The following is an 18,624-nucleotide window of genomic DNA, read 5'->3' as shown; positions in this document are numbered from 1 at the left end:
TCTCACATATTTATCTTAGTTGTATTTCTTTTCAGCGAGGACTATTATAGAAAAGCTTATTACTGTTTTTTCATGTTTATTTGGTTTGAAATACCATAAAAATATCATCAATCAAATTTATGTTTGGTATCATGTATCATGATTTTATGCACATGTAAGTTATTACTAATTAAAAAAAATATTCAATTTATCAATTAACCCTGTACAAAAATTATAAAAATTAGGGGAGGTTACTAAAACTTTTACCTATCTAGAAAAATGAAAAGGAATAGCAGTAGGAGGAAAACAAAACAAAATATAGCATTTTTTACTTTTTAAAAGTATCTCTTAACCTTCTGATTTGAATATTAAATTTTCGTGGACATGTGACTATTTTTATCTATAAAAATGTATCGATATAATCGATAAATCAAAATTTTTATAGCATTTGAAAAAATAGAAAAAATAGGAAAAATATCACTGTAACATGATATAATGTTAACCATTTTTAACTTATAAATATAAATACTCTTTACTATTTTTTTTTTAAATTTTTTATAACATTTTCTGAAATATGTTAATATGTTATGATCGTCCACCGTCGTCAACGTCGCTTCTTTCATGTTCTACAATACTTGTTAACTTCATCACAGTTTCGTCCCTCTGTTTCAAAATCCCCAATTTCTCCGATAAATTTTTCCGATCCGCCGCCGCCCCCCCTTCCGCTGCTGCTTCCATGTCTTCTTCTTCTTCCGGTGCGATTCAACTGCCATTAAACCCTGAATCCAACATCGTCGCCATTAATGTCGGTGGCCACCTCTTCCAAACCACCAAACAAACCCTAGCCCTAGCCGGCTCCAAATCCCTTTTCTCAACCATCTTCGATTCGCTGCCCCAGTTCACCGCCGTGCCGTTCGTCGATCGAGATCCCGATCTCTTTTCTCTCCTCCTTTCGCTCCTCAGGACCGGGTATCTTCCATCCAAAGCCAAGGCGTTTGATCTGCAAGACCTAATTTCGGAGTCTCGGTTCTACGGAATCGAATCGCTTCTCGTCAATTCTTTATCCAATCCCTCTCAATTCGAAGCTTTCAACCTCGAGAAATCACTGATTCTGCCCCTCAACGGCCGAGATCCTCCCTCCGCCATCGCCACCACGCCGTTCGGATCGCTCCACGCCGCTCACGGCGGCAAGATCACCTCCTTCGATTGGTCGCTTCAGAGCAAAACGACGATTCTCACGCAATTCTCCGCCATCGATTCTCTCCTAGCGTTGTCCCCGTCCGTGGCAGCCGCCGGCGCCACCGACTTCTCCGGTCTGCAAATCCTCGATCTCGAAACCGGACAGATCAGAACGATTCTAAATTGGGAGAATGCGACCCGATCGAGCTCCACCGTGCAAGCCATCGGATCCTCTCCCCAATTTCTGTTCACCAGCTTCGAATCAGGCCGACGCAACTCAAATTCCATCATGATCCACGATCTACAGACCTTCAATCCGGTCTCAGAAATCGGCCACAACGAGATCTACGGCGCAGAGATCGACTCAGCAATCCCAGCCACAATGTTGAACTGGGTTTCGCGTTACAATCTGCTAATGGCTTCGGGGTCTCACAGTGGGCCTTCTGGAGTACAGGGCAACATCAAATTCTGGGACATAAGGTCCGGGAACGTGGCGTGGGAGGTGAAGGAGAAGGTGGACTGTTTCTCAGACATGGCCGTAGCAGAGAATCTGTCCGCCATTTTCAAGATTGGTGTGAGCTCCGGTGAAGTTTACATTGCAGATCTGCGGAAGATTGAAGATGGGAATCCATGGAAGTGCCTTGGGGACAGGATGAAGGTGGTGAATGGGAAGAAGGCAGGGGTTGGGGGGAAGATTGAGAGCTATGGGAATCAAGTGTTTTGCAGCAGAGGAGGGAACATAGAGTTGTGGTCAGAAATAATGGTTGGAAATGGAGAATTAGGGTTAGGGTTAGAGGAGAGAGTTTTCAGGAAGAATTTGATGGGGAGAGGGAAGGATTTGGGAGGGGAGAGGATAACAAGATTGGGTTTTGGAGGGAATAAGATGTTTGTGACAAGAAAAGATCAGCAATTTGTGGAGGTTTGGCAGAGTTCAGCTAAGGGATTTTGATTTTTGATCATCAACCAAGCTAATCTTTTTAACTTATGTGTTCTTCCTTTTGGGTGATTAATTTTTTAGTTTGAATACTTTTGTAGATAGTGTTGTAATTTATCAAAATCCAAGATGGGGAGGTATAGAATTATTAATTCCATTTTTTTTTTTTAAAATCTTGAAACAGCCTTTAAAAGAACTAAACTGTAATTGGATAGAACTTTAATCTTCAAGCCAACAAGGGAAAGAGTGGTTCCATTCTTTCGAAATCTCCTCATCTCTATACTGCATGTTAATTTTTTACTAATACTACAGAATAATCTCGACATAATTATTTAGCATATTGATATCAGTGTTCATTTCTATTGCTCAATTGTTGAAGTAAAAAAATCTTCTAGAAGTTATATTTATGATTAGTATTATAAAACTACATATCTACAAATACTTCAAAACTATTCCTTAAAATGAGGGGAAAAAAAGTTTAAAAAAATTCAAAAGTGAGTTAAATTGAAGCCCATAAAACTAAGGCTAGTTCCATATGAGTTCACATGCATGGTCCATTCTGTAGGAGGCCCAAGCCCATTAGTTGCAACTGTTGTCCTTTTCTTCCCATTTTGCCCTTTTCCTGTATATGTACTCCTTTTAACATATACAATTATAATTAGGCCATCAATAGTGCTCACAAAAAGGAGACATCAAATATATCCTCCGTCTGAATTGATTTTAATAAATATCCATCACATCCTTCACAGTTCAGCTCTAACAAAAAACTGTATCATTTACTTAAACATTTTCAACACGAGTTCGATTTCTCAAGCCCGAGTTTAAGTAGTCACAATTGGGGTTTATATCATCTGAATTTAGAAATTTTGTGTTTTTAAGTAGGTTAGATTTGTCAAAGCAAACATAGTTCGACGGTAATTAAAGGTTTGAGTTCGATTTCTCACCCCGCGTGTACTAAAAAAAAGTAGTCTCAATTTAGAAAAAACTGTATTTTTGGTGTAGTTTAAGTAATCTAGTGTGTGAAATATATGGTATTATTTTGAAGTAATTGCCTTACCTCATCGTACCTAATAAAAGAACCCAAATTCATGAGGTAGGGCCACTTTTTGAGGTGACATAATCTTTCAACATCTTAACATACAGAATATTCTCTATTTTTTAAAATTTTATATATTAACATATTTGAATTAAAATAAAATAAATTTTTGTTGATGGACTAGTCAAATTTAGCACGGTTAGATCTTTTATGGAAACAAGTGTATACATTTAAATATTATATTTAGCGTTTTGGATAAAATACTATAAATTACCCACTTAAAAATAGTTGAAAATATATAAGAATATAATACCAACTTACATTTATATGTGATAAGAAGATTGTGAGTTTAAATCGCTAACTCTATATATTGTACTAAAAAAATCAAATGCAATATTTATAATTATAAAACAATAGACATATCTAATTTAAATCTATCAAGCAGTGAATTATTAACTAAATTAACTTTTTTCACTTCAATAAGTTCGAGGGTCTGGTTTTTAGTGCAATTATGAAACAAGAACTATAATCATAAATGGTTTAAGTGCAATTTGCTCTAAAAATAATTATTTTATGCATCAAATAATTATCAAACAAAATCTAAGGGTGTAAAAATAATTATTTTATGCATCAATGAATAAAAATAGTATTGGATTAAGAATTACTGACTAGTGTTAAAAAAGCTACAAGTCAAACCCAAGCAACCTAATCAAATTTATACGATTAGGATTGAATTGAAAACTAATTTGCAAATTAGATCATCGGATTTTTTTTTTCTTTCTTTCTAACTCTGTTGGGTTTGTTTGGTTCGTGAGCCACTAAGTTGAACCAATCCAATTTACAATAATAGATAATTATAACTTTTATAAATTTATTATTAACTTAAAATTTACTCACACTTCAAGTTCATTTATATTTCTAACCCAAATTAATTGTAAAAGTTGTTTAGCATTCTTGAGTAGTCAGAATTTTGGAACCACCTTATTTGGAAGTTGCATAACTCTATCTAACACGTGTAAAGTGAGTTTTGATTGAAATGTAATGGAACCAAATCAATCCAATCTAATTTTACAAGCTGCTTTAGGTTGGGTTCGTAATTTGACCACAACGTTGTTTTGGTAATAGAAATCTATAACCAGAACAGAAGGATACCGGTCGATTAGGTCTAAAATATTACAGAACTCAACGGAACCAAACTCATGAACAACTTGACTAGTTATCGAAGTTGTTATCATAAATGCATGGGAAAATGGTAGGTAAAAGGTGAGAAAATCAGGAACCCTAAATTGGAGGGTGCCCCAACTACTAGTTCGGCTTGGTTTAATTCAAAGTTCCAACTTTAAAAAATTGACTTTTGTTTTCCAAACACATATTTTTATTGGGTCAATTTTTCGGTTGAAAATATTTATTTGGTTGAAATTGATGCCCCACCTTTCTAAAGAGAGAGACAGCTATTTTTAATTTAATCACTTTTTTAAATAGATATTTTATGAAAATAGTTTTAATTAAAATAATTGTATGTTTGAGTGAAGTGATTTCAATTACTAGTTTATTTGATAACTAAATAACATAAAATGATTTCTAGTCAATTATTTTATAATCATTTTTTGATAATTAATTTAAAGTGATTATCTGTGACATTTATTTGTTACCAAACCTTCTTAATTATTTTTATTATAAAATAATTAAAAAAAGGTTAGAGTTAGAGTTCAAGTTGTTACGACTCACCGTGCTCACTAAAACAACTTAATTCTATTTTTTTCAAAGAAATTAGAAAAAGAAATTTATTTTGATGGGTTAAGAAGATATATCCAAGATTTTTATATCCTATATATTAAGAAGATATAAACTTAGTTAATAACAGCTTCTTTATTTTTATGTTTATTCTTGTTTTCTAATTTTTTAAAGCCTTTCTAACAGTTTCTTTATTTTGTGCTTTATAATTTAAGATGTTTTTCAATTTCTAAATCAACTTCCTTACTCAAAAAATTTAGCTCTCAAAGAATATTTATTTGTTTATTTATTTATGTTAAATATATAATTAAATCAATATTCATCTTCTATCACATCACTTAATAAATGACCAATATTAATTCAATCTGCCAAAAATTTTAATTTCTTCACCTTTTTTGGGCTGGCAAACAAACCAATTACTTCCTTTGGCACATTAATATATTGCTGCCAATTTCCCAAGGGATTCTAATTTTTTAAAAATTAAATCTATAATAATTACAATTTATTTAAATTTAAAGTGTAATCCCATCAATGTGAAATTATTTATAATAAGACGGAATCAAATATCTCTAACCTAGAATAATTACTCTCCAACTTCTATAAACACTTATTAGCCAAGGGCTTAATTGGCACACACCAAATATTTATAACCTAAAATTAATTATTTTTTTCTTTTATGATAGGCACATGAAACTTTCTTGTAGATCACCAATTGACAAATATAAAAGAGAGATTTTTTTTCCTTATATAGCTAACTTTATTTATTTATTCTATAATTAAATTATTTCCTTTGGTCTATTTATATATTAATGCACATTGCTTAATCTACATGCAATGTTTAGTAAGGCAACCCAAAAAATAATTGAATCGTTTCCCACCTTATGCAAATAATAATAATAATAATAATAATAATAAATTTAGAAAAACAATTTTTGATGAAAGGAAAGAAAAAATTATCCATTTATACTTTTAATAGAAATTTTGAAATACCATAATCTAAACTAACTTTAAGTTTAAATCATTCTATAAATGGGATATATCGGAAAAAAAAGGCAAAAATATGATATACATTGGGATGGACAACTATGAGATATTGGGTCGATATTTAACTAATCCATTGATTGCTCTTTTAGTTGAAGCATTGAGTCATCTTTCTAGTGTCATTTATACCTTTGAATTACCTCAAAGTAAATTTTTATAAGACAGTGGAATTAGATCAAATGTTGATTGCTTAGTGCGAAGGTAAAAAGATTAATAATTTCAGTAATATTTAGTAATTGATTATTAATTTTTTACCTATATTATCAATAACACATTTCTATAATTCAATAGTTAAGTATTGAAAATATTATATAAGGAGCACAATTCAATATTTACTAATATATAAAAATAATAGTTGCTAAACTTGAAATTATCTACCTAATTTATTTTCCTTGATTGAGATTGACCCTATATTAAATACATTCAATCTTGTTTACAAAAGTAGGTTTTGTGTAATATTGTGTCAAACAATAAATTACGAAGTCATTAAAAGAAATATTGTGTCGAACAGATAACATGGTAGCTCGATCGCTAAAACCAAACAAGGCCACGTGATGAAAGTTAGTTAATTTGGACTTTATTGATAAATTATAAAGAGGACAAAAAAAAGTTATAAAAAGAGAAAATAACTAAAATTAAACTTACTATTTCTTCGTTGGAGATATATATCAATTATCACTCAGTTATGCTCACTTTGTGAAGTTTACTTATTTGTAAAAAGTGTGTTAATTTTAAATTTTGGTCTCACCTTAATTAAAAAATTTATGAAAAACTTGGTTCAAGTTAACAACAAACTTCCTCCTTAATACCATTAAAGATATTAAATATTTGACAGCTCATTTTAATTTTTTTTTTATATTTCTCTCAATTAGTTGTCAAATATTTAATGGTGTTACTATCTTGTCAAGTTTTTTTCAAAGCTCCATTAAAATCTATTCATCCCGCTAATATGAACTTAGCTCATCGACACATAATTCTTTACTTGAGGTCAAAATTTCAAACCCATTTATTGTACTTAAAAAAAACCTCTTTTCACCCCTTGTTTTGAGCGGGTGATCATTGTGGTGGCCCTCTCCAACCTACCTATATAATACATATATATATTAATGTCCATGTGTTAGATAGTAAAATAATGATTACAAAATTGCCCATCAACAAATGTAGCAAATGTTTAGATTTTATCATTAAGCTTCCCATCAACTCTCCCCTTTATATAAAAAGAAAACAAATGTAAACTACATATTTGTTAGGTTTCGAAGGGTTATATTAGAAGTGCAATGGTCCCGCTATTGAAAAATGTACAAAGAGTCCATTTGCTCCGAGGGATATAAGAAAAAGTCCATGACTTTGAGTTTTATTCATTCCAAATTGAAACATTTAAGTCTAAAGAGCATTTTATAGAATTGAAGTCGGGAAGAGAAAAGAGAAATATGTGTGATTGTAATAATTTTTTATATAGTGAATCTTTCTATGAGTCATCGTTTTCCTTCAATTTAGAGTTTTCCATGTTAATTCTTTTATTTTTTTTTTATTTTCTTGCTTTCTTTAAAATTTTAAGTTGTTTTCTGCTTATTCTTAAGTTTTTCTTCCGATCAATATTCTTACAAATTGATATTTTAAAACTCATATTATTCATGCCACAATTTTTAATTTTGTTAAAACTAAACGTCAGTAGCCCCCTAGTAGTAAAATTGGTGTAAATTAGAGGAAACAAGCCAAAATGGACAAAATATAAAAAGGAAAAAAAAAACTACCAATTTAATTGGTTTGATCAATAAATATATATACTATTCGTTGATTTAGTTAGATTTCAATAAGTTTAAAAGAAAATGTTATTATTGATATTCTTTTATGCTCAAGAAAATTATGTCTGGATTGGTTGACATAATATTATTGAAGACCTTAGCTTCTTAATTTACATTCTTAAAAATTAAAAATTATTACACGCATATATCTTCACATTTCGTTTGACATTGTCAAAGCGAGCATAGCTCAACGGTAATTGACATATACCTCAAACCAAGAAGTTGATAAAAGAGGTATTCGTAGACATTTTGCAAGAAAGCAAATAATAAAAATTTTGATGTAGTATCATAGTACTTAATTTTCTTTCCTTATAAATTGGTTTATAAAGGAATAGATACATTGTTTCGTTGAATAGTCACACATCTTGATCGATCACACCTATATGGAAGGAATGCGCACTACTTTTGATCTAAACCGACACCTCATTGGAAAAATAGCATCGAGTAGAAATATGAAGGACAAAATAGGCAGGTTAAAAATCTCAATCCCTTTCTATATAATATAGATATAGATTATTTAATTAATATTAATATTAATGTGTTTATTATTCGTTAACTTATGTGTATAATTGATAGAATTACATTAAAATTCATTTTAAATCATTAAATAGTTATTTAATTGATATTAATGTGTTACGATTAACATAATTAATAAATATTAAGTAATTGATTGTTATATACGTGCTTAATTCCTTTCTAATTTTTATTGATAAAATTTATTAACTTAACTTAATGAATTATTTGTTAAATATCAATTAATTAACTAATAATGTGTTAAATTTAGTCAGTTAAATAATTTAGTAAATAGTTCATCTTTCCAATAATTATAGTTAATTATTTCGTTAAATTGTTAAATTCTTATTTTTAAATATTAATTGATTATTTAAAATTAATAAGTTTATATTAGTAGCTCATGTTGTCAAAAGGAACATAGCTCAGCGGTAAGCCGATAATTTACATTTATTTCAAATCAAGAAATTGTGAGTTGGATCCCCACTCCTATATTAAAAAAAAATAGTAATTAATGTCTCATAATTCAACGATACTTCAAAAATGAATTTCTCAAAACAAAAAAATAAAAAACTTCATTTATTCCATAAAATCTTTATATTATTATCAAGGCCAACAAAACAAGGTAATTTCTACCCATTTATATCTGAAATAGGAGTGTCATGAACGTGAGTGGACGAAAAAAATATTTTTCCATTTTAGTTCTTGAGTGAGTTGGGAAGGGATAACCTACATAATCAAGGTTCTCCATTTAAATATATACACTTAATTTTTATAATTATGTAATCAAAATTAAATGTTCAGAACCCTAACCATAATAATTTTAACTTCTCTCTCTCAACTTGAACCCTCAATTTTTTTTTTATTGAGAATTTCTTGAGAATATGAAAATGATTTAAGTGATCCTACTTGAAAAATTAAATGATCCTTTATAATTTAAAATGGACGGAGGTGTAAGTATTTACTAATTTAGACAATAATTCGTAAAGTTTTAACACTTATACTATCAATTTTAAAATTGAAAAATTTAATCATTGCATGTACTTTATAAACGTAGGTTTTAGTCCTACTCATTTTAAAAAATGATCAGTTTCGTCGTTTCATTTTTATATTTATCACATTTCTTTAATGTTAAAATTTGAAATGGAGACGTGAGAATTCATTGTTTTTTAATATACAGATATTAAAATAGTATGTAAAATGCTTAATAAATAGATAAAAAAAATAGAAAAGATAGAGGAGAAAAAAAGAGAAGTGTTGAAAAGTGTGTGTGATGATAATTAGGACCCGGCCCCTTCTCTCCAACTCCAACTACATGTGGTGGTATTAATGGACATTGGTTTATCTTCCTCTTTATAATAACCTCCCTTCACTCCATCTCCATACATATATCATATCGTCTTCCAAAAACAAACCCAACTGCAATTTATGCCTCCCCATTAATGCTCCTTCTTCCTCTTCCCTAATTTCTTATAAAATTCACTTTTTCCAACTAAATCCCTCCCATCGCTCCTTTTTCTTCTTTTCCCTTCTTCTATTATTCCTCGTCTCGGAGATGGACACGGCGGCGGCGGCGGCGGCGGCGCTGCTCTCTGCCCTGCTCGCCTACTTCTTTTGGTTCCTCAATGTAAAGAGGTCCTTGACCGGGCCACGTGTCTGGCCGCTACTGGGCAGTCTCCCGGGTCTCTTCAAGAACGGTCACCGAATGCATGACTGGATCGCGGACAATCTCCGCTCGGCGGGCGGCACGTACCAGACTTGCACGTGCGCCGTCCCCTTCTTAGCCAGGAAGCTTTGTCACGTGACCGTCACGTGCGACCCGAAGAACTTGGAGCATGTTCTCAAGACCCGGTTCGAGAATTACCCCAAAGGCCCCAATTGGCAGGCCGTGTTCCACGATCTGCTCGGTGACGGAATCTTCAACTCCGATGGCGACACGTGGCTCTTCCAGCGTAAGACTGCCGCGCTGGAATTCACCACCAGGACTCTCCGCCAAGCCATGGCTCGTTGGGTCAGCCGAGCCATCGAGTCCCGGTTTTGCCCGATTCTCGATTCGGCCCAGCGTCGAGCTGAGTCGGTCGATCTCCAAGACCTCTTGCTTCGGCTTACGTTCGACAACATTTGCGGGTTGACATTCGGTAAGGACCCGCAAACTCTGGCTCCTGAATTGCCCGACAATGACTTTGCTCGGGCGTTCGATCGAGCCACCGAAGCCACGTTGTCCCGGTTTATTTTGCCCAAATTTATATGGAAGATGAAGAAATGGCTCCGGCTCGGGATGGAGGTGACATTGAGCCACAGCCTCCAGCACACGGATCAATACTTAACCAACATCATCAAGACACGTAAGCTCGAACTATCCAGTCAGCACCAAGATGGAAGTGGGACCCCACACGCACACGACGACTTGCTGTCGAGATTCATGAAGAAGAAGGAATCCTACTCAGACGCGTTCCTCCAACACGTGGCACTCAACTTCATCCTAGCTGGACGGGACACGTCATCCGTGGCGCTGAGCTGGTTCTTCTACCTGGTCACCCAAAACCCAAGAGTTGAAGAGAAAATTCTCGCCGAAATCTGCACCGTCCTGATGGAGACACGTGGCAGCAAGATATCCACGTGGGTCAACGAGCCACTGGGATTTGAAGAAATCGACCGATTAATTTACCTGAAAGCCGCCCTGTCGGAAACCCTCCGGCTGTACCCGTCGGTGCCGGAAGATTCCAAACACGTGGTAAACGACGACGTTTTGCCCACCGGAGCTTTCGTTCCGGCGGGTTCATCGATTACATATTCTATATACTCCATCGGGCGGATGAAATTCATTTGGGGAGAAGATTGCTTAGAATTCAAGCCGGAGAGATGGTTGGATTCGAATGGCAAAAAATTCGAGCTTCAAGATGCTTATAAATTTGCCGCCTTTAACGCTGGCCCGAGGATATGTTTGGGAAAAGATTTGGCTTACTTGCAAATGAAGTCCATTGCGGCGGCGGTGTTGCTCCGGCACCGGCTGACGGTAGCGGCCGGCCACCGTGTGGAGCAGAAGATGTCGTTGACGTTGTTCATGAAATATGGACTCAAGGTTTATTTGCATCCGAGAGAATTGAGCCATGTAGTGGAGAAGATCAGCAAGACGGCGGCGGAGACGGCGGCAGTGTCGGTGGCAGCAGCTTGAGGTTGCTGCAGGCGGCGGAATATGGCCGTCTAGTAATTACAGTATTGTTATTGTTAAATTTGTTTGTAGAAATTGTAAGTTTTTTGTTAATTGTATTTAATCATAGTTAAAAGTTGCTGTAAAATTGAAGAAAAGAATCTCACAAAGTGAGGATTCTTTTAAAAGATGTTATGCTATCACTAAATAAAACAATTATTGCAAATTTACAACTTCCGGTTCTTTTTTAATTCGGTTTTTCATAAGTCGATGGATTTAAGATTTTGGGTATTTATATTGTTTCTTCACAATTTCTTTATTAATGTTATTATTCACATGCTTGAATTTTTAGGCAAGTTTAAAAACCGAGTACTTTTTCGTAAACTACCTCTCTTTTAGTTGTTAAGAATTTGGTTTAGATTTTAAGAATATTTTCAGAATGTAGATAACCAAACAAAGAAACAAACTATATATATAGAAATTTTAAAATAAGATAATTGTGAAACGAGGCTAAATTATCAATTCTGGGTCTTATCACGAAGAAAATGTTCTTAAAAGCTAGATAACGAAATAAGCACATTCATCAAAAGTGGAAATAAAACTTTAGTTTTCAAGAAAAAAAAACCAGGATAAGATAGTTGTAAAACAAGCCTGAATTATCAATTTTGAGTTTTATTATTTGAATTTAATATCAATTCAGTTATTGGGTTTGGATTTAATTTCAATTGGTGTAGATTTATGAGATTTGGCCAAGTGATACAAATTTTAAAGCTTTCTCACAAAAACGAAAGTAAACATCTTAAACCATAAATTTAAAACTAAATTGGAATGATAGACGTTTAAACTACAGCTAAGTCCATTTTTATAATAGTAAACACTGAAAAGCATGCATAACAAAAAGCCAAGATATATGATTGAGATCCCACGTGACATGCACAAATGAAACTATGAAAAGTTCTGGAGACAATGATGATCCACAAAAAGAATAATTCTCCATTACAAACTTCAAAATTACACCACTGGCACATTGATAATAACTTAATTTACACACAAATCCATCTCTCTCTTCAACGACCAAATAAACAAGAAATTAAAGATTACAAAAAAAAAAAAAAAAAACCAAAAGAGAGCTAAAGATAAGACGAGTGAAGATGATGATGATGAAATGAAGCTCTTCTTCAAGCTCTGGCCTTGAATGGAATGGCTCTGATGATGATCTGGTGGTAAATAGCAGCAAGAGCAGCCCCAATGAAGGGTCCCACCCAGAAAATCCACTGCAAACAGTAGTACCATATAACAACCCATCAAAATTTTGTTCATTAAATCTCAACCCTTCATCAAAACCAGACCAGCCATTCATCCCACAAGAATATAATCCATTTCCAGAGGTAAAGTTTTACATGTTAAGATTAATGGGTGATTTAACATTCCCTTCTAATATTTCTTTTCGAAAATTTACACACAGATTAGAGAAGACCTCAAAATCTTAATTCCTTTTTATTTACTTCTTTTTAATCTAAGATCATCACAAAAAGGGTAAAAAAATCAATAAAACCATAGCATAACATCTACTCTCTTTTTAGTTTATCAACAAAAGTAGAGGGGATTCGACCCTCTAATTAACCAACAATGGTTAATATTTTGGCCAATTCAAATGAAATTTACCACAACTCAAAAGTCTTTAAAGCTAAGCTTTCGGGTTGATTGGCGATTTATCGTAAATCTAACATTTCTTTTATCCGATCTTTCAAATTTGAAAATTTCCACATAGATTAGAGAGGAGATCTCAAGATCTTAATTACTTTTTATATACTCTATTATCTAAGACCATCACAAGAGGGTAAAAAATTAATAAAGCATATATAAGAGATTCTCGAAACTCCACGCCAGACGTTGAACTAAAAGAACAGGGTGACATTTTGAAATATTTAACCACGAAAATTGAAACAAGTTTCAAATACTATAGGGGCTAAAGTAGTAATTTTAGCTCAATTGTATACTCACATGGTCATCCCAAGCGTGCTGCCGGTTGTAGATAATGGCGGCTCCGAGACTCCGCGCCGGGTTAATTCCGGTGCCGGTGATGGGGATGGTGGCCAAATGAACCAAGAACACCGCGAAACCGATGGGAAGAGGAGCCAAAATCTGCAACATTATATTCAACCAAAAAAGTTCAAAATCAATTTTGAAATTAAAAAACCCTAGATTACTATTTGATTTGATCTTATTTGATTTGCCCCTTTTTTTGAGAAGAAAATTGAGGGTTGGTTTCTTACAGGGACGTGAGAATCTCTGGCGTTTCTCTTGGCGTCAGTGGCAGAGAAGACGGTGTAGACGAGAACGAAGGTGCCGACGATCTCGGCGCCGAGGCCGTCGCCCTTGGTGTAGCCGGGGTTGACGACGTTGGCGCCGCCGAACTTCTGCTCGTAGATCGACTTCTCGAAGCCCTTCACCACGCCGGCGCCGCAGATGGCGCCTAGGCACTGCATAATGATGTAGAAAATGGCTCTCGTCAGAGACAGCTTTCTCGCCAAGAACAGCCCGAACGTCACCGCCGGGTTAATGTGCCCACCTGAAAACACACACAAACAAAACACAATGAAATTGCTTCAAACGGAGTCCTAGAAATTTCATTTCCTCTTTAAATTTGTCATAAATTCTTGATACTCAACAGAACTTTCTTAGTTCAATATGGGAGGAGGAAATTCCAACTTCTCAAGTTTTGGTGGAAAATATATAAATCTTAACCTAGAAAACTATGCTCAAATTTAATAGAATTTTTCACAGTAAAAACTAACTAAGATAACGATTCATAACCATTTTGTTTTCAGTTAAAAGTTATCGTCACAAATTTTAAACTATAGCAACTAAATCGTTATATACTAACTAAAAACATTACTCCCATCCGCACAGATCTAAGAGAACTCCATTAGAACGAGAAAATGAAAAACTACCGGAGATGCCGGCGGTGCAGTAGACTAGGGCGAAGATCATGCCGCCGAAGGCCCAAGCGATGCCCTGAATGCCGACGGTGGAGCACTTGGTGGGGGCTCGGCTTACGCCCATCACCGTCAGAATGGTGATGTACAGGAACAAGAATGTCGCCACGAACTCCGCGATTCCGGCTCTGTAAAACGACCATGACGTCAGCTCGCCTGGCTCGAACAGCGGCGCCGGCGGCAGCTCCTTGTAGTCCTTGTCCGTCTGCGCCGACGTCCCGATCGGCTGCCTCTCCGAGTACTTGTTCGCTCCCAGTTTCACATCCTCTTCCTTACCCTCCATTTTTTTCTTCCTTCTTCTTCACTGAACTCTTCTTTCTCTCTCTAGAACCAGTTTTCTCTCTCCTCTCCCTTTTTTTTGTTCTTTACTCAATGGCTTTCGTGTTGGCAGATGGGGTATTTTTATAGACCAAAATGGGTCTCTTTTCCCAAAGTGAAATAATTATGGGTTTGGAGTGTTACTTTTCTTTACTTTTTTTTCTTTTTTGTTAGGCTATAGTTTCTATGAAAATTTAAATCACGTATTTTATTTGAATTTTGTCCTTTCTAATTTTAAAGATTTTTTAAAAAAATATATGTAATACTATTAAAGTATAAATATGGCGTGAGAATGAAACTTTTTAACCTACAATATAGTTATTAGTACTTGATCACAAGGTTAAAAGATATTTTCATTTCTTTTCCTACCAATTTGAATATAATTCAATTATATAAATGGTTAGTAACTTCTTATGCAAATGTTAGGACTCAAATTCTCATTTCATCTTTTGATTGAACAACAAAATATCAAATTATATAGTCCGTCTACCACATTTTCAGATAATTAAACGTGGTTTTTTAAAAGAATTTAAAATTTCAACATTTTCTCTATAATTTTATTTTTTAAAAAAATTTAAAACGGATAGATTATTCATTTAAAAATTAAAGTTAGAACATAAAGTTTTGTTATCCATTCTAAAATCTATGATAAAAGAATGATAAATAACAGGAACATAACTCAACCAACTTCATTTTCAAATTTTAAAAGTTCAAATTCCCATACCCAAAAATAACTGCAATATTTAAAAAGAAAAAACTTATTGAAACCTTATATTTAATTAAAGAAAGGATAAGGGTCATGATGGAAAATTCAAGAGGTGCACAAGAATCAAATTATTAAAGTATGTAAACTAAAAAAAAGGGTTAATTTAAGCTTTAATAAGATAAAGTTAGCAATAGGATTAAAATAATGTTAAGATAAAACATATAATTTAGAGAGGGGCATTGTGGTTATTTCGAGGATCTTTCTAGAAAAAGGGTATGGGATTTGACAGGTTCTGGGTTGGTCTGTCTTTGCTGTTCTTATCCTCAACAGGGATACTCCAGAGTGTCATCTTTTTGTTCTGCATCATATTTTGTCTCTCTCAATTTCCCTTTTTTTTTTTTTAACTCTAATTAGAATCACCTAATCTCTTTCTTAACATTAAGGTTTACTTATTAAAAATTAAAATTAAAATCGTGAAATCAATCAAAATATAAAAAAAGAAAAAAAATTATTTTGAAATCGGAATAAAGAAATCTACTATTGTTGTTACTTTAACCTCTTAACACGTGTAATACTTGTTTCTTATTATTATTACTATTATTTTCATTACTAAATAGTGTACTCATATTATTTTTTAATTAAAACAATAAAATATTTTAATTTGTTTTTAGTTATTTGTTTTCTGTTTTAATAATTTATTTAGTATAACAAATAATTAATAATTAAAATAAAATTATATCAACTAAGACAATATTAATATAGTTTTTATTGAACAATTATTGATAATATAAAATATTATTAAATGTTTATTATATTGTTTAGTACTAACTAATTATATTTTAGTAACATAATTGATACTATTTTTAACAACAAAATTAAATTAAATAGAAGTTTGCAATATTTTATAATAAAGTCATGTCCTAACAAAAATTAGCAAAAATAAAATATTAATAGTATAAATGGACAAAGAAGCCGTAAAATTTTAAAATAAATAATAAAAAAAGTTATGGGTGGTAAATATAAATGAATTAGATTTACCCAACCCATTAGCTTAAGCTTTTGGGTTGAGTGTGGTTTATTCATCCCTAAGATGATATCGGTTTTCTTTTACTTTGAAATTCAATTTCTTTTTCTTTTTGTTTTTATTTATTTTCTAATTAGTTAGTTGAGGGATTATGATTCAACCACCAAATCTTCACGAAAAACGCGACCCCAAAGTGAGGGAATTAGAAAGATAATAATAAATAACTTATTCCAAAATTAATCATACCATAATCTCATTTCAAAATTTTATAATTAAATTAATCAAGCTTAAATATTTGGTCAGGTTTAAACTCATGAGAGGTTGATGTTTTGATTTTGCCAACATAGGGGTCACGTTTAGGGGTGTTACCATCTTTGTTCTTGCCTAACAATGTTTGTCCCTACCTAAAACTAGCAAAATAAATTAATTTGCAGATGGTCCTAAAAGGAAATATATTACGTGAGCTTGTATACAAGACTTTCTGTTATGATATCATGTTAGTTTATCATTGAATCCAAAAGCTTAAGCGAATAGGTTACAACAAATTTATCAATACTCTTAACATTCGAGTTTCAACTTACACCTACTTTCAACCTATTCTTTAATTTGTAGTTATATTTAGGAATTTTTGTGTGGTTAAGGATATCCTTTAATTGATTATATTTTTTAAAGAGAAGAAAAAGAAGGGAATGGACATAAAAAATTACTTATTTGTTTAAACCAAAAGGGGCAGGAAATTATTATCTTTTGTTAAAAAATCAAATCAAATCAAAATGGTTGTAATGTAACGATCACATGATTAATGGATCCACAAACGAACAAATAATAGAAAAAGAAAATTGGGAAGGAAAAAAAAAAAGGTGAAGGTTGTTGGGTTTGGATAAATGATTCTAAAAATGGGGGGTGGGGGATAAAACGGTAATTTTGAAAAAGCAAAGTGATGGATTACAGCTTTTAGAGCAGAGCAAAAGCAACTGGATTTTAGCTTTAAAACGGTACGAAAATCAGAGCCACAGAAGAGATGCAAAGCGGAAACAAACAAAACCAAAACGAGTGGCTGAGATCAACTGGCCGTTTTGTTACCGTTGCGACCCCCGCACGTTTGGACGTCGGGTCCCCACTTCATGTGGCCACGAGACAAATAATGGAACTCCTTGAGGGGCATTTAGCAAAATAATGAAATATATATTAGATTGCATATCCTATTTATATACTTTTTATTAGTTCAACAATGTTGAAATATCAAGAATCAGGGATTCTATCCCTTTTAAACTCTGTTCTTGTTTAATGACTCTTTTGTTGCATTTTTCTTTTTTTCTTTTAGAGAAAAAATATATATTTTAATTAGATATTTATTTAATCTATATGTTTTCTGTTAAAAAATAATAATTATAGTAACGTACATTTTGACTTTTGAATTATGGTTTGTATTACCAACCAAGTATAGGTTAAATGGTGTAAGGAGCTAGTAACTTGTTTGAAAGGCTTAAAAATTATGCTTATCATCAATGTAAACCTAACATTTTCATTTATAGATTTGAAATGTTTTTTTCTTTTTTTTTTCAAAATTTTAACTATATATGAGGGCAATGATTCGAACCTCCTTATCTTTTAGTTGATAAAATATACTTAACCAATTGAACTAAGTTTAAGTTATAGATTTCAAAGATATGACTAGATAGAAAATTGTAAAATCAATACTTCTATGTGCAATGTCTAAGAAAACGTAACACACAAACGTCAATCAACATTTAATGATGGAAGAGACTACTTAAAATATTGAATCAAACTATAATTAAGGACCACAAGAGTACTTTTAGAATTATCGAAAACAAATTGAAATCAAGCTCACATATTTTTCAAGCTTGAGTTTATCTATTTATTTAAATTATACATCAGAATAAGTTGTTTTCATTTAGTATCAAAAGAAGAGTCATAAAATTAATGATTTGAAAAAGTTAGGATGTTAAAAAAATAATCATGTATAATTTTATGTAGTTTGTAGAATTAGTCCATCAAATACTAAACATAGTTAGACTTTATAACTTCGAGTTAATCAAATAAGATCTATAAAATGTAGCATAGCTCAGTAGATGATATTGATGGTTTTATTTCTACTTCTACGATTGTTGAACTAAAAAAATAGTACATCGTAGTAAATAATTATTTGATAGGCAATCAAAAAATTAAAAAAAAAAAAAAGAAAAA

General features: G+C 32.6%; 3 protein-coding genes across 3 annotated transcripts; 2 read left to right on the top strand and 1 right to left on the bottom strand.

The window, feature by feature from the left end:
* Nucleotides 1–448: 448 nt before the first annotated feature.
* Nucleotides 449–2,358, top strand: LOC111024929 (BTB/POZ domain with WD40/YVTN repeat-like protein). Its single transcript, XM_088125082.1, has one exon. The coding sequence runs from the start codon at nucleotides 554–556 to the stop codon at nucleotides 2,105–2,107; it is 1,554 nt and encodes a 517-aa protein (XP_087981208.1). The 5' UTR covers nucleotides 449–553; the 3' UTR covers nucleotides 2,108–2,358.
* A 7,245-nt stretch (nucleotides 2,359–9,603) lies between these two features.
* Nucleotides 9,604–11,602, top strand: CYP86A7 (cytochrome P450, family 86, subfamily A, polypeptide 7). The gene has a single exon (XM_022300881.2). The coding sequence runs from the start codon at nucleotides 9,774–9,776 to the stop codon at nucleotides 11,391–11,393; it is 1,620 nt and encodes a 539-aa protein (XP_022156573.1). The 5' UTR covers nucleotides 9,604–9,773; the 3' UTR covers nucleotides 11,394–11,602.
* Nucleotides 11,603–12,339: 737 nt separating this feature from the next.
* On the bottom strand, nucleotides 12,340–14,757 carry LOC111025877 (aquaporin PIP1-1). Its single transcript, XM_022303780.2, has 4 exons — nucleotides 14,324–14,757; nucleotides 13,646–13,941; nucleotides 13,374–13,514; nucleotides 12,340–12,643 (listed from the first exon to the last, which is right to left on the bottom strand). Exons 1-4 carry the CDS (start codon nucleotides 14,649–14,651, stop codon nucleotides 12,548–12,550), a joined length of 861 nt encoding a protein of 286 aa, XP_022159472.1. The 5' UTR covers nucleotides 14,652–14,757; the 3' UTR covers nucleotides 12,340–12,547.
* Between the last annotated feature and the right edge of the window lie 3,867 nt (nucleotides 14,758–18,624).

Source organism: Momordica charantia (assembly GCF_013281855.1).
Source record: "Momordica charantia cultivar OHB3-1 chromosome 6 unlocalized genomic scaffold, Mcharantia_2.0 BLBB01000006.1, whole genome shotgun sequence".
NCBI lineage: Eukaryota > Viridiplantae > Streptophyta > Magnoliopsida > Cucurbitales > Cucurbitaceae > Momordica > Momordica charantia.
The sequence above is the reverse complement of the archived record's forward strand: the minus strand, read 5'-3'. Positions and strand labels throughout refer to the sequence as shown.

Bases quoted from the DNA above. Each gene is read 5' to 3' on its own strand.
- LOC111025877 (XM_022303780.2), bottom strand. From the start codon at position 14,651: ATGGAGGGTAAGGAAGAGGATGTGAAACTGGGAGCGAACAAGTACTCG. The intron at 13,942-14,323 runs GTAGTTTTTCAT...GTGTGTTTTCAG, and splicing joins CTGCACCGCCGGCATCTCCG to GTGGGCACATTAACCCGGCG. The intron at 12,644-13,373 runs GTGAGTATACAA...TACTGTTTGCAG, and splicing joins AGCACGCTTGGGATGACCAT to TGGATTTTCTGGGTGGGACC.
- CYP86A7 (XM_022300881.2), top strand. From the start codon at position 9,774: ATGGACACGGCGGCGGCGGCGGCGGCGGCGCTGCTCTCTGCCCTGCTC.
- LOC111024929 (XM_088125082.1), top strand. From the start codon at position 554: ATGTTAATATGTTATGATCGTCCACCGTCGTCAACGTCGCTTCTTTCA.